The sequence below is a fragment of the Ovis canadensis genome, chromosome 19 (genome assembly GCF_042477335.2).
Source record: "Ovis canadensis isolate MfBH-ARS-UI-01 breed Bighorn chromosome 19, ARS-UI_OviCan_v2, whole genome shotgun sequence".
Classification (NCBI taxonomy): domain Eukaryota; kingdom Metazoa; phylum Chordata; class Mammalia; order Artiodactyla; family Bovidae; genus Ovis; species Ovis canadensis.
In genome coordinates, this window is record NC_091263.1 from 53,604,195 (window position 1) to 53,619,719 (window position 15,525).

Below are 15,525 nucleotides of genomic sequence, written 5' to 3' on the forward strand. Positions count from 1 at the left end.
AGATAGCCATGTGGTTTAAAATGAAATGAAAGTCGCTCAGTTGTGTCCGACTCTTTGCAACACCATGGAATTGTCCAGGCCAGAACACTGGAGTGGATGGCCTTTCCCTTCTCCAGTGGATCTTCCCAACCCAGGGATCAAACCCAGGTCTCCCGCATCGCAGGCCGATTCTTTACCAGCTGAGCCACAAGGGAAGCTTCATTTATCTAATAACATCAGTTGTTCAACCAACAATGTTTTTCATCTACAGCTACAAGTTAGCTTATTGGTCAGTGAACAGTTACAAGTGTAACCATTTTGGTTGAAAACCTGCTTAGAATGCATTGCACAACCTTCTCTACCTCTTTAAATGGGAACTGACAGTACTTGCACCTTTTCCCTGTGACCAGGGATCCCCAGTGGCCATTTAGTGACCTGCTCCCCCAAGGACTTCCCAAGACGTAGCCCTTCACAGCCCCAGACCTCACTGTATGCTGAGTCTACATGTCTGATGCTCCAGTTTGGCAACCTTCTCCCACAAGCTAAGGGTATCAGGAAAGGTGATAACTTCTGTCAGCACCTCTGTTTCAAATAAGTCCCCTCATCGCCCTTCCTGGTCCACCAAAGGATGGAAAACAGGCTTGTCAGAATTGGACAAAAAGCTGGTCAAAAATGTGGGGACCAGAGGACTTGGAGAAAACACATTTTCATGCAGACTTGGTCCTTTTTTTTTTTTTTTTTTTTTTTGGACATTGGTTTCTCTGAAGCAACTTTTTTCTTCTTGGTTCCAAAGTAGATTCCAAAGGTAGGTAAGGTCATGAAGTGATATAATCTTGTGGGGGATGTGGGGGTGAGAATCATAGTGGCTTATGTTTAAATAGCAATTTGTGGCCTTTGAGGCAGTTTAACTTTCATTATTTTAGCTGATGATCATAACAATCCTTGAAGGTAAGTAGGGGAGCTATTATTAATCCCATTTTACAGATGGTTATAACCAAAGCCCAGAGAAGTTGAAATGACTTTCAAAAGCTCCATTGTGTGGGGGATCAAATAAAAAATCCATGTAGTGTGACTGAGTAGTTTAAATAAGGAGGTGGAACAGAGACTTATTCATTCATGATTTTGTTCATTTGGGAAATATTTAGTGAGCACATACTATGTGCCATCATTCCTGTGCTGAGGATACAATTTTAAAAAATAGATCAGATAAGGTCCCTGTATTCATGGAGCTTATGTGCTAAGTGGGAGAAGACAAAAAGCAATTAAATATATTATACAGTGTCAGATATTGGTGAGTGCTATGAAGAAAAATAAAAGCTCAGTCAAAAACTCAGTTTTTTAACTACCTGGGTGAGCTGAACTACACTAATATTTATTTTCAAAGTTTTAAAGCATAAATGAAAGGCCCCTTTGAGGACAGCAATTTAGTGAAACGAGAAGGAGGGGTGAAAATAACCGTTATTGTAGATCGCTATTGTGGTTACAAATAGGTCTGCTGAATTTGGCTTTGAATCTTAGCTCTAAGATGGCTGCCTGCATCCAGGAAAAGTCAACGTCTGCCACAAGTATCATCAGGGAAGAAATGGAAACAATAATAAGTTTTTCAAGTGCCCCAGGTAGGGGTCCCCATCCCCACTGAGGATGCTCTGTGATGAGTGGCTGCCAAAGGGAGCGGAGGAGAGCGTTGCCAGCTTAGAACTGATAGCTATCACTTCCATCTCATTGGAGAACCTCTGTGGTTTCCTATCATAAAACTGCAACAATTATAGGACCATCACACAACCTGCTCAATCCATTCGCTGAAAATTGCTTGAAAGTGTAGCAGTTGACTACTGCCGCTTTGAGTTGTCCTCATTGTTTTTCAAATTAATACCTTGTCATTGTTTCAGCAGGTGTTAAGAAATGTTAGTAGCATCCCAGGGGCCAGGCATTGGCCCTTTGCTTGATAATTGTTTGCTTTGTATCAGGAAAAAAAAAATACAAACCTACTGTTTCCAAACCTTCCTCATTTTCACCCTGGAAATTACACAGAAGTGTTAACTAACTTCAATTTGCAGTGCCTGACAGTCATGTCTTGTAGAAAAATGATACTTTGTGATCTAAGGTAAAGTCACAGTAATGAAAACTAATCTTTTTAGTTATTAGCAAACATACATATCGACTGGAAATTTAAGGGGTTTGTGGCAGCTCTCCTAATGACCCACATTACAGTGTTTTAATAGGTTTCTTTGGAGAAAACTTTGATTTCGACATCTCAAGCAGTATGCATTGTTAGTTTAGTTTTCTTTTTCTTCCCATAAATGATTTTGTAACTACTGAATGAGACCACCTGCCTACCTTTCCAGAACATCCAATTTATTTAAAAGTCTAATCCTTCCCCCTCCCCATCTTTTTGAATCCTTGGACTCTAAAGCTATACCAGGAAGAAAGACAATTGGTTGAATGTCTCCTTTGAGTAAACTAATAAGGAAATACTCACTATATACTCAGGTTAAACTACCCCCACAATATGACTTGGGTACGAGGCGGTATAGATTGAAAAAGAATTTTTTTACTTGTCACATCCTCAGTTTTTTAAATTGAGGGGATCAGGGAAAGCTGTCATTTTTCTAATATTATTTAAGGACAGACAGTGGAAGATAGAGTATTTTTGAGTATTTTTTGATGGAGCTTTCAACCAAAAGAAAAACCAGAGAATATCTCTCTGTTATCTGGTAAAGATTTATCCATTAGAGTATCTTTGCCAGAAAAAAAAAATTAATAATGGGAAAAAAAAAAACCTGTACAACCCTGCAATCTCAACCTCCCTCTTGCCAGGTTGAATTTCTAGAAAGAGCTGGAGATTTTAATATCAGTTTCAGTTCCTGGAATCTCAGTCCAGGCTGTGGATAGTGATGCCATATATGGTGGACCTTCTGGATTCGGTGTGCTCTGGACTGCTCCCGGCTCTAGAGGAGAGTTTCAAACTCCAGGGGAAGTGCTGGGGGTCCAGGCAGGGTGAAGTGGGCAGAGCATGCAGGGGTAGTCGAGAAAGAGCCACTGTCTGAGAATTCCATGTTCACGTTCTCCTGTTTCTTTGCAGAAACCTGGGATGGACGTGGCCGATGCGTACGTGACTTTCGTCCGCCACTCTCAGGATGTCCTTCGTGATAAGGTCAATGAGGAGATGTATATAGAAAGGTTATTTGATGTAAGTAAATGCCTTCTCCTCCTTGAAGGCCAAGGAGGAGACCCTCCAAAATGTGACAAAATAAAGAGACAGGAGGATAAGTCACATTTTGAGAAAATGGATTGGTCCTGATGCAAACTAAATCTTTTCCTTCCCCTCCGCCTTAGGCTCTTATCTGTCCTTTGTCTGTCCCCAACCCTCCCTGGCGTGGCCGTGTCTCAGTTCCCACCTGTGTGATACATAGCGCGGCACACAGCCTCGCAAAGCCGGCTCCTCCCTGCACGAAGCTTGTGAGGTGGCAGCTTCCTCTAACTGGCAAAGACCTTCCTGGGTCATGGTTCCCCTTCTTGCAACCCAGCCCTGCTTTAGCGAGATGCTCCCTGCCGTCTGGGAGACTGCGACTGGCCCCTCTCCTGAGGGTGGTTCACAGCTGTGGCATGCAGCTGTTGCAGGAAACGTAGCATCGTTATCACTTCAAAGACGATTGCATTTCTGGAAGACTAGAAATCTTTAGCTAGCCCTGGGTTTTGGCAAACACTTAATGTTAGTTACTTGTTCTTTTGCTGTTCTAAACCGGGGTGTCCCTTCCCCACCTCTCCCACCCCACCCACTTAAAAATTTGGAAAAAGAAGCAGGAGTATAAAGAGCAGTTACATGAGGCTGCTAGACCTGGCTTGAAGCTCAGAGAACACATTTCTGAGGGGTGCTAGTTACCAAGTAAACTTACTTCCACTGTGGCTACATCTGCACTCCCAAAGCAAACCACTGAGGTCAAAAGCAAGAAATAAAAAGGAATCTGCTTCGGTCTCAAATTTTCTGTCTCTTTCAGGCCAAAGCAGATGGGGCTGCCTGATTTAGGCAGATATTTTGTTTCAAGTTCCCACCGAATTTGCCAGTGTAGACCCGGCCAGAGTGCATGGAAGCCGGCGTCCTTGTCTCCGTGTGGCTCTAATTGTATGGCCTGCTTCTGTCTTGTGAAGCGTGAGCTCCTCCTGTCCAGGTTTCCGTATTTTGAGTGCCAGCTCGAACATTAATGTTTTGGTCTACTATGGAATCCGTGTTTCTATATTTTTTCCGCAATTGTGTTCAGCAATTTACATCGAGTTTGTGTGTGTGTGTGTGTGTGTGTTTTTGTTCCATGGCTAAGTGAGCTCATTGTTGGCACCGCTTAAGAATCTGCAGCTCCTGACTTTTCTGCGCTTTGTCTTCCAGCTCATTTGCTTTCCTCGTGTGTTGAAAAGGCTCCTGTCTTTTTTTTTTTTTCTCTTTTCTAATCATCCCCTTTCTGTGTTCAATATCGCTCTTTCCTCTGCATCACCTTTCTTCGAGAAAACCCTTCTTACTTTTTAATTCCCACCCGTCCTCTCTCAGATTAAAATGGAACTTATCTCTCATGTCAAATGTTTTATCACATTATATCAAGTGGCATGAATTAGAATCAAATAATCTTCCTGTGTACATCTTCTAGCATGGCCCACATCCACTGAGAATGCCTCATACATGCATAAAGCTCACCGGCGGGTCCTCTCCCTTCTCTGCATGCATGCCTTTATGAAAGTACCAAGCCTGGAGTGTCTGGGGCCCAATCACCCAGCCAATAGGCATTGAAAACAGTCAGGCAGCACCCTTGGGTCTGCGTTTTGGAGTGTGGACTCTCTGCCCATCTCCGCTGAATGAAATTCCAAGCCACAAATGTTCAGGAAGCCTGTGGGGTTGTTCTTTTCAATGCCTAGGTTGCCTTTTTTTCTTTTCTTTGATCAGTATCTTCTAATTCTCAGTTTTGTGTGGCCCTCGTGTGCATGTGTGTGTGTGTTTCTGTGTGAGTGTGTGTGTGAATAACCCAGTGCTCTCCAAAACTTTCAGACACCTAGTACTGAATTTCATGTTGAATCCACAGTTTAGCCTATTATTTCATTAACAACCCACTTTTTCCTCCTGATTTTTTTTTTAATTAGAAGTTGTACATGGTGGGGGAAAAATGTTTTTAAGGTGGCTTTGTCAAAGGCAGCAAGGCAGATTGTCCTTTTCTGGGGCTTTTTTAAAGGGAAAGTACAACTGGATCTTGATTTTAAAAGTACGGTTGTAGCTTTGGCCAGCACAGATGGTAAACTGGACTTGCCCAACTGTTGAAGAACAGAGGCAAATTCAAGCCCTCTGGTCCTTGGTGTGAATTAATAATGAAAAGAAACAATACACAGAGTATGTTTCTCGGAATGCAAATTATGTTTAGGGTTATTCAAAAATTCACAAGTATGTCAAATCCCTTGTGGAATTACAAACTGACCAGCATAAAATGGCATCAGTAATATTATCAAAATCCCCACAATTTAATCTCCCATTGTCCTAATTCTGTTTTTCCAAAGGAATCTTAATTGCGCTTCCCTGAATATCTGAGTTTAAAACTTAACCATTACAATCATTCACTGAACATCACTCCCACCCCTGTGGGAAAAAATTTTTCAGCAGTTTTATTTCAAGATAGCGAATTTCTGTGCCATTTACTTCCTTACTTCCCAAATAACCTGCTCCCCTAATTTACAGAATATTGGTGCTAGGCAACCTAACTGATGTCGTGCAGGAAAAGTTCTTGAATCTGTCATGATTTTAAAACATTTGTCATTCGATAAAACCCAGAGCTTCTCAAGAAGCTTCATTACCATGCAGCCCCAGTAATTTAATTCAGTACTTACTGTTTTTCTATAATCTAGCAGCAAAACATCAGATTACCAACATGTTTGATTATCTTCGGCTTCTGTTTCCTCAAGTAGGATGTTTATTTCTCTACATATATGCTCTGGAAGGCCCTCATTGTCTACTAAGCTACACAAGGGAATAGGAATATTGAGGCAAAAAGGACGTCTGTAAAACCTCTCACCCTACATTTCTTGCTACAGTGGACTTACCCTTTCAACTTCATTCTTAATGATAGTGGTCCTAGGGCGGGTTTCTAAACAATTGGCAGAAAGCTATTGAGAAAAACTTGTTGATCTGAGAGGTGTCTCTTCCAAATTGTTGCATTTTGATAAATGGCAAAAATGAATAATAGAACATTAGCATTTTGAATGAGAAAAATCTGTATCTCCGAGATTGTTTGCTGTTTGGAGGTTGTTGATTTTGATTATTGTGTCATTCTGTTTTATAGTTCCTGCTGGCATCTGTCATTTAGAGGAGGGTTCTCAGAGTTCCTGTTGTATTTTTAACGGTGTTTCAAAGTCTCAGTTTAATTTACCTGGAAAGTCCTTTAAGTTCTTATTATTCAGGATTCTTTTCTTTTCTTTTCTTTTTTTTTTTTTTTTTTTTGCCTCTGAGTGTACCTTGTGGAAGAGTCTGGATGGCTTTAGTGTGTATCTGTTCCTGAGAATGTTTAGACTAATACCCAGTCATTTAATGAGTGCATCTTCCGTTTTATCCAAGCACCGATCTCCGTGTTCTCTCTCTCTGTCTCTGTCTGAGCTGGGGTTTTTCTTTTCCTCGTCATTGTACTTCTGGCTGGAATTGGGTGTTTGTGGGAGATTATCGGCATAGCATTTGGGGCTCTATATTTAATGTTCTGCATTTTTATCTATTTTATTATGTAACTTAAGAACAGCTTTCCAAATTCATCTTCGCCAAAATTTTTTTTTAAACAGGCATTTTCTAGGTTGATTGAAGAAATACAGTCAAGCATAATGTTGTCTCACCAAGTCTTTTCAATGCAGTGAAAGTTTCCCTGTTTATTAATCACTGATTCACATAGTCTCCTATAAAATGCTAGCAACCTTTTTAGTCATGCTCCTAAAGAAAACACTGATCAGTTCAAAATTAAGTGCTGACAGGAAAAGAATCCTTAAACTGTTTTTCTTGGTGTTTCTGATATGTACATTTTTTCATCTGCATGTTTGTTTGTTTTTTTTTTTTTTGCTAAAAAAATGGTGAGCCATTGTAAACCAGTTCCAATTGCTCAAAATAACAGTTCATAATATTTGGGGGGAAAGATGCAGAGGTTTAGAGCAAGCAAATATGCTGATATGTACAATCATAGGGAATCTAAATTATATTAAAGATGCTGAATTCTGAAAAGAGAATCTGGTTGCTGTCAGACTCAAGTGAGAGCTTGGCCTCTTTGAAAATTATTGCTGACTTTTAAAGAAAATATAAAACATGAAGATGAATAATCTCCATATTCCTGAAGCAGCAGCTTGAAAAGGAAAGCACAGCCCAAGAAATAACTGGAAGACAGCAATTTAAAGCTTGAGTGTCCATAAATCATGCAGATAGCTTCCCCCCACCTCTGGTGATTAATTCACCATTTCCCCTGAAACAAAAACATGCTTTTGGAAATTAGAGATCAGATCATCAAGAGAAGCACCTAAGATTTCAAGGTCTAAACAAAAATTAATTTATTTTCTTTCCTCCTTGTACTTCTTGAAGACACAGACTGAGAAGAAAATCGGGATTAAAAGAGATGTGCTTAGGGTGAATTCATCTGCTTAAACCTCACAGGCTCGGAGATGAGTGATTAAAAAGCCATCTCAAACTTGGATGGCATCCACGCTGGGGGTAATGCTGCATGCGCACTGCCTTCCCCGGGCCCCCATGTCACCGTGAACCAGGCCTAGCAAACACTGGACTGGAGATGATATGTGGATTATATAGGTCAATTATACACTTAATCTGCCTTCTGGAGGATTAAGTATTTGCAGATTGACTCTGCATTTGGCTTCTCCGTGGCAGTTATCAGATCAGGAAAGGGCCCCCTCACCACACCGCCTCGTAAGCACTTAATCAGGCAGCACAGTCAGGTTCGGTTGGGGCTGCCGCCCCGTATTCTCTGCCTTTCACGGATTTTAATTTGCTGTTCCATTATCAAATCATGTATTTGTCCACTTTATGTGTCAGCCCAGTAATTGAGTGTGAATATGTCCCTTTAAAGGGGTAATTTGAAAACTGAAACCCCTGCCTATAAAATATATTTGCTGTATTTATTTATATAAGATGCCACAGATAACCTGATTAAATTACAAAAGCACAACCTAAGTGAACATGTATCAATCAAAGTAGGAGCCATTCTGCTCGAGGAAGGAAGTGTACAGAAGACCAGGCAGCAAGAGAAACATTATGTTCTTAGGTGATATCTGTCAGGTGTGTGGCCAGCTATGCCTCAGAGGGAAGTTACCTCCAAAAGAACAAAAGTGGAGAGAAGCATACAAGATTCACCAATAGAATAGGTTGTAGTTCTAAGGGCTGATTAAAGAAAATCAAGGCATATGGCGTTCAAGACACAGAGACAGTGAGTTATCTCCTCTAGAAGCAAGAAGCCGGCTTGGCTGCCCCTTCATGGGAGTTCTTAGGTAATGAGCCCAGGCCTGTCTTCTGGAGCCTTCAGAATTCACCCTTGATCCTCACAAGCTAGGTGACCATGAACAAGGTACTTAATCTCTCAGTTTCAGCTGATTCATCTGTGTAAGAGATGATAATAAGCAGAATCTTCCTGTGGAGTGGTTCTGAGGGTGGAGCACCGGGCACTCCTGCCAGCATCAGGCCCAGGAAGCGTTTGGTAAGTGTCAGCCACCACCACCACCATTATCACATCATCGTCATCCCTGAAGTGGAAAGGCTTTTCCCAGGCATCTTTTTTTCTTGTTAAACAAAACCCCATATCCATGTGAAGGTGCTGTAAGAATCGTGCTGTCACTTGCAGGCATTAACTCCAAACTTGTTTAGAATTACAGGATGTACAGTCGCCTGGTACCTTTGGTAAAACATAGTTCTGAAGCAGGTAGAAGAATGGTGATCAGGGCCGGGGCTTTGAAGTAAGCCAGACAGGAGAAGGGGTTCTGTTTTTGCCACTTCTTAGCTGTCTAACTTGGGGTTGATTAGTTTATCTCTCTAAGCCTCAGTTTTCTCACCTGTGAAGAAACTGACTTCTTAACAGTTGTTTTGAGGACTGAAGAACATAATGAATATAGACTGGCATGGTTAAAAATCTAACAAGTCTTTTATCATCATCATCATCTCATAGAACTATCTGTTCATCCCATTGACTCTGAAATGACCTAGCCCTACCTCCTAAACAGAGCAACAGTATGTTGGCAAATAACTTATAATTGACCTTCTGATTGGGGAAGGGAAGGATAGGAAGGAGTGACTATACCTTTTATTATTACAGAGGAAACAAATGTACATTTTAGACATTTAGAAAATACCGCTAAGCAGAAATAAGAAAATGTTACATGTCCAGCAGGCAGTGTTTATTCTTTGATTCTTTTTCTGTTTATGTATATGATATACTTTTAACCAAAGTAAGTGAGGAAAAATTGATATTTTTAAGTTGATGGTCTTGATTTTCAATGTCAGTAAGTATTCATTTAATTCACTGTCCATATTCAGAATTTCCCACTTGTCCCCAAAATATTCTTTATAGTTGGTTTGTGCAACCCAGGCTGTGATTCAGGGCCACACGTTGTTTCTGGTGGAGATGTACGTTCAATTTCATTTTTACCAGTACTGGCCCTTTTTTCATGATCCTGACTTAAAGGGACTGTCGTGCCAATTGTTCTGCAGACTGGAGGAGTTTATTACTATCTAAACATAGAACTAATTTAAGGAGAAAAAAATATATATCTAGCTGAATTCAACCAAGTAGCTCTTTTGGACATAATTAGTAACTCAGCATAATTCAACCAGGGTTTGTTTGTTTTTTTTAAAGCTATTCTCTGTATGTAAGGAAAATTTCTGAAGCTAGTTTTAAAATAAAAAGCTAAACCACAAGGACTTCACAGAGGTCAAGAACAAGTTGCCCATATGAAGAGCTGTGGTGATTTTATTTCCTGCACTAAGGCACAGGTATCTGAGCTGAAGAAGGAAATCTGAGGTCCCAGTTCAGTGTTTCTCATCTCACTGTAACTGCTTTGGTGAAATCTTGGGCTGGGAACTTAGACTGGCCTCCCCCACTCCCCACCTCACATCGTTTGGAGGGGTTCTTGGTTAATTCTGCTAGGATTTTCTCTGAGGTTATCAATCTGAAATTAAGCCCTTCAAATCAGTCTGAAGCTGAGCTTTTCAATACTCCTCAGATCCAGCTTTAATTGAACTATGACCTCAACCCCATCATCCTCAGTGATGAGGCTAAAGATTGTTTTCTCCAGGCTCCTAGGATATCCTTGAGAATCTGTGTGATAATATATACTTGAACAGGAAAACAGATCCAAAATGAATCAGGAAATACAGGAAAGGAAAGATCACTGATTTTTTTTTTTCCACCTGATCGTGAATCCCAAAGTAAACTCTGGCAGTTCAGGCATGTCCTGGGCCAAGTATCATTTCCCAAGTAGAATGTGGAAACGGAGCACAGAGTCAGAGGGAATTGAGAAGTGGAAAACCTGTCCATCTCACCTTGATTTGTAACATTATAAGGAATATAAAATACAAACACACACACATATGATTAGGGTTTGAGTTCTTGCAGTGAACCTCAGACTCGGGACTGTTCCAAGCTGGAATTAGAAAACAGTTCACTTTCATGACTTTTATCCAGTGCTCCTTAAAGACCCAGTGTCTTCATGACTTCCCTGTTTCCCATCATGTAGATCTGCTTTTAGCAGATGTGCTATTTGCTCCAGTATTAAGGTGAAGAAGACTTAGTTCTGCCCTTGTTGGAATATTGGCAGTTTTACTCAGATATTAAGCCCAAAGAGTAAGGCATGAATAATGGTGATCTTTGACATGATGGAAAGCAAGCTCTACTAGAATGGGAGGGGATGGAAAGAAGAATGTTTTCATGCCTCTGTTGCCCTATGGCAGTAAATCTTATTTTCAAATACATATCCTTCACAATAACTAGTAAATGATAGCAGTTATTTTGCATTTCAAGTCTTAGGTATAGAAACACATTTCTGTTCCACAGGCTTCTTTCCATGCCTGAGGTTTCAATAGTCCTGCATGCAGAAAAGATAAGGAGGCATTAATAGATTTGGATTATTTGGATTAATTGTATCAAATGAGCTGTTACTATCCAAAAGGAAGTATTTATTTTTTGTTAGCATCAGTCTTACAGATTTATATTTCAGGGCCATGTCTTCAAGTAGTTCTTTCTGATCTAGATGTTGTCTCTGAAGCCATTCACAGAAATAGATCTCGTTTACTTTCAGGCAAACTTGACATAAAACCAGTCTTGAATTTTTTCTGGAGCTTGCGCCTACCAAAGAGTTTTGCTAAGTATCTTTATCAGAACAGCTTTCTGTGTTCCAAGAGACATTTGGTGAATACAGTTAATTTGTTTTCTTTTCCAAGGGAGAATGTTCCAATAGTCATTCTAAGAAGCCAAGCTGATTGCTCTGTTACATTAAGGTCACAGTATCCTTGCTAACATGACCCACACAATACTTTTGTGTCTTAGAAAAGGTTTGTTTTTTTCTTATGACAGACTTATGGCATGGAGGCAGTAAGTGACAGACTCACATGTGCACGTGCATGCACGCGCACACACACACACACACACACACACACACCCCATATATACAGGCACACACACAGTAGCCAAGGCACATTTTGTGGAACAAATATTATCACATTGAGTTTCAAGATACGAGATGTACTAAATCCCCAAATACTTCCCTTCTTGCAGTGCTCTGTAAAGGTTACTATCATAAGATTTCACTATCTCTTGATGTCTAAGTCATAATCACTTGCTCTAAAATTTTTTAATGAATAGATTTTAAATATCATCTAGGTTCTTATTATTCAAAGTGTGGTTCTATGGACCATCAGCATCTGTCTCCTCTGGGAGTACAGAATTGCAGCACAACTCCAGCTGAAACGGATCTGAATCTCCATTTTAACAAGATCCTCTGTTGACTTAACGTTTGAGAAGTACCGGGTAAGATCAGTGACTCTCTTATATGCCTATGACTCACAATAGGAAGCACATTTTATATTACAACCCAGTATGTATTTATGCATACACACACAACAACAAAAGTTTATGAAACAGTTTTCACCCTCTGTGAGGTGCAGCGTGATATCTTATTTTCCGTCTTTCAGAAATCTTGATGGTAACCAATGAAATGATTTCATTGTATGATTTGTAAGTTTTAAGAGGTCCTTAGAGAGCAGAGGTTCTCACTCTTGGCACTACTGACATTTCAAGCCAGATAGTTCTTAGTTGTGGGTGTGCTGGCCTGTGTATTGAAGGATGCTAAGCAGCCTCCCTGGCTTCTACCCACCAGATGCCAGGGGCAACCCCTTCTCAACTGTAATGATCCAACCTCTAGACATTCTCAGAAGTACCCTGGGAGCAGGGGGGTGGGACACCAAAATGACTCCTGTTTGAGAACCACTGATCTGGATGACCCAGAGGTTAATGCCCCACATGAACAAGGGAGCCTTACGTCTCTGTGTGTCATATGTCCCTCTGCCACCACCATCGCACACATTTGAGAAGTGTGTGTAGCATCTGCAACGAAGAGTCCACTTGTCAGCCCCAGAGGTGACATGGAGGCTGTGCCTGCTTTGGAAGTAGATTATATTTGGAGGGCTTTGTGCAGCGATGGGACAAGCGTATGAGACGTCCAGGGACTCCCCACCTCCCTCACCATGGCTCTCAGGAGGAGTCGCTCAAAACCAGGGGAGGGATCCAGAGCAGCAAGTTAGGTCAGCAGTGCAGAGTCCCACTTTGACCTCCCTCAATTGCTTTGCTTTTTATAATTTCATCAGGACCTTGGTTTAAAAAAAATTATTTTTTTTTTTTGCTTCTACTAGGTGGCTACAAGTTATTTGTGTGTGTCCAAAAACCTGAAAAGAAGGCTCAACTTGAATACTTCATTCACCCTAAATTCCCAGTTCTGAAGAGAACAGTTAACAGCTTCCTGTTCTGTTAAACTCCTGCTGAGTTCACTAAAAATCCAGTTAATGGAGTGTAGCAATTTGCCACCAGTATGAATATTCCTGTATCAGAAGGTTTATAATGATTGCGCGGCTTGCCACATTGGGTCACCTTGACTGCCTTCGGCAGAATTTTTCACCCTAACCATCCCTGTACTAATTAATGCCCATTATACCAACAAATCTCCAGGTCTTGTCCAGGATGGAATTATTATTAATTACCAGATCTTCATGCCATCCAGGATATAAAATATCCTATCATATTTTGTGTAAAAAATTTTTTTTGGCAAAGAACAAATAATACGTAAACCAAGTTAAATTCATGAGTTTTCCAGTACAATTCTCTAAGTCAGTAGGGTTCTTTTTCCCCCATTTGGCTTTTTAAAATTTTTTTCTACAATTTTTAAAGGTTACTTTCCATTTATATTTATTACAAAACATTGGTTGTTTTCTACATGTTATACAATACATCCTTGAGCTTGTTTTACACCTTTTTTAAGGAAGAGAACCATCACCTCCTTTTGTTCAAAAAGTTCATTATTTGACCTAGGGATCCATCCTGTTAAAGAGAAGAGACCTCACCTATTTGAGGAGTACTAGACCAGTGGTTTTTTTTTAACCCAGAGGTGGTTTCACCTCCCAGAGACCATTCAGCAATGTCTGGAGACATTTTCAGTTGTCAGAGATAGAAAGTTGCTATTAGAATCTAGTGAGTAGAGACCGGGAAGGCTGCACTGGACAGCCCCACAACAAGGAATTATATAGCTCAAAATGTCAATAATTTAAAAATCCTTTGTCTGCAGTGATATGGGCTGTTTAACTTTAAATGTTGGTAAAAAAAAAAAAAACATGCAATTATCTTTGGATCATTTTCTCACCAAGGGATTCCGATTTCTGTCTCTAAAGAATACTCGACTTCAGAGATTTATCAGAAACTAGTCTCCAAAATCCTTTTGACAAGCGTCATCCAAAGACATCTTTTTAGGGTCTCAAAAATAAAAACCAAAGAATCTTTAACACCTGCCTTTCTCATCTTGAACTTAACACTTATCCATGAGTGGTTCCCATGAAACTTCAGTACATCAATAAACCTCCAATCTTGTCAGTTAAATGAATCACCACACCTTCCTTTTACTAAAAAGTGTCCTTTCAAGTTTTTAAGGAACTAACTTCTTTATGTCAAACAGACATGAAGAGCATAAGCTTTGTAGTAAGACAGCCCAAGGTCAGTTTTTGGGTCTACGACTGCTTACCTGTTGTGTGACTTTGAGGAACCTCGATTTCCCCCTCTAAAAATAGGGATAAAAACAGTACCTACCTCTTTGGATTAGAACAACTCAGTGAGGCAATGAATAAACCATATGATGCTTGGCACATTAAAATTGCTCCACAAATGCCCCTTCTTGTTGCTGTCTCCATCAGTAGTGGTAGTACCATGAAACCCAACAGAAATTCTTGCCTAACACTAAAACAAGCTTTGCAACAAAGAAAAGTAATGATACATTCTTTGTCAACAGGAATTTGAAAAACCAGAGATGAAATAGAGAATATAATAGTGTAACAAAGAACCCAGTTGTGCTACAGGATCTCTAAAGAAAAAAAATTTTTTTCTAATTGAAGTATAGTTGATTTATAATATTATGTCAGTGTTCTCTGTCAGCAAAGTGATGGAGTTATATAAAGAGAATTTTCAGATTCTTTTCCATTCTGGTGTATTGTAAAATATTGAATATAATTCCCAGTGCTATAAGTAGGATTTTGTTCATCTATTTTATATATAGTAGTTTGTATCTGCTAATCCCCAAATCCTAATTTATCCCTCCCCCACTCCATTTCCCCTTTGGTAACCAAAAGTTTGTTTTCTATGTCTCTGAGTCTACTTATATTATCTAAGTCCATTTGTATCATATTTTAGATTCCACACATAAGTGATAGCATATAATACATATCTTTCTCTGACTTACTTCACTTGGTATGAGAATCTCTAGGTCCATCCAATCCATGTTATTGTATGATTTCATTCTTTTTCATGGATGAGTAATATTCATATACACACACACACAGACACACACAGACACACACACACACACCCCTACCCACCCACCCACCCACCCACCCACGCACCCACGCATATCCGTTCATCTGTCGATAGACTCTTAGGTTGCTTCCATGTCCTGGCTATTGTGAAGAATACTGCTACAAACATTGGCGTGCATGTATCTTTTCAAATCAGAGTTTTCTCCAGATATATGCCCAGAAGTGGCATTTCGGGATCATATGATAGCTCTACTTTTAGTTTTTTAAGGAACCTCCAACTGTTTTCCATAGTGGCTGTACCAGTTTACATTCCCACCAACAGTGTAGGAGGGTTCCCTTGGGAAAATCTGCTTTAAACTAGAGCAAAGTCCTGTAGGTTGGAGCCGCAGAGATAGTACCCCAGAGGAGCCAGCTTGGGCAGGTTGGGTTTGGGCAAGAGAAAGAGAGAGGATTCTGTGCTCAGGCGCTATACAGGGAAA

At 40.2% G+C, this 15,525-nt stretch overlaps 1 protein-coding gene across 2 annotated transcripts in view; it reads left to right on the top strand.

Annotated features, from left to right (window-relative positions):
• The window catches only part of CADPS (calcium dependent secretion activator), a 477,637-nt gene that overhangs the window by 436,315 nt on the left and 25,797 nt on the right, over positions 1–15,525 (top strand). For both annotated transcript variants that reach the window (XM_069560455.1, XM_069560454.1), the window contains one exon: positions 3,062–3,169. In XM_069560455.1, the coding sequence (XP_069416556.1) occupies positions 3,062–3,169 (108 nt within the window). The remainder of the gene's footprint in view (positions 1–3,061; positions 3,170–15,525) is intronic.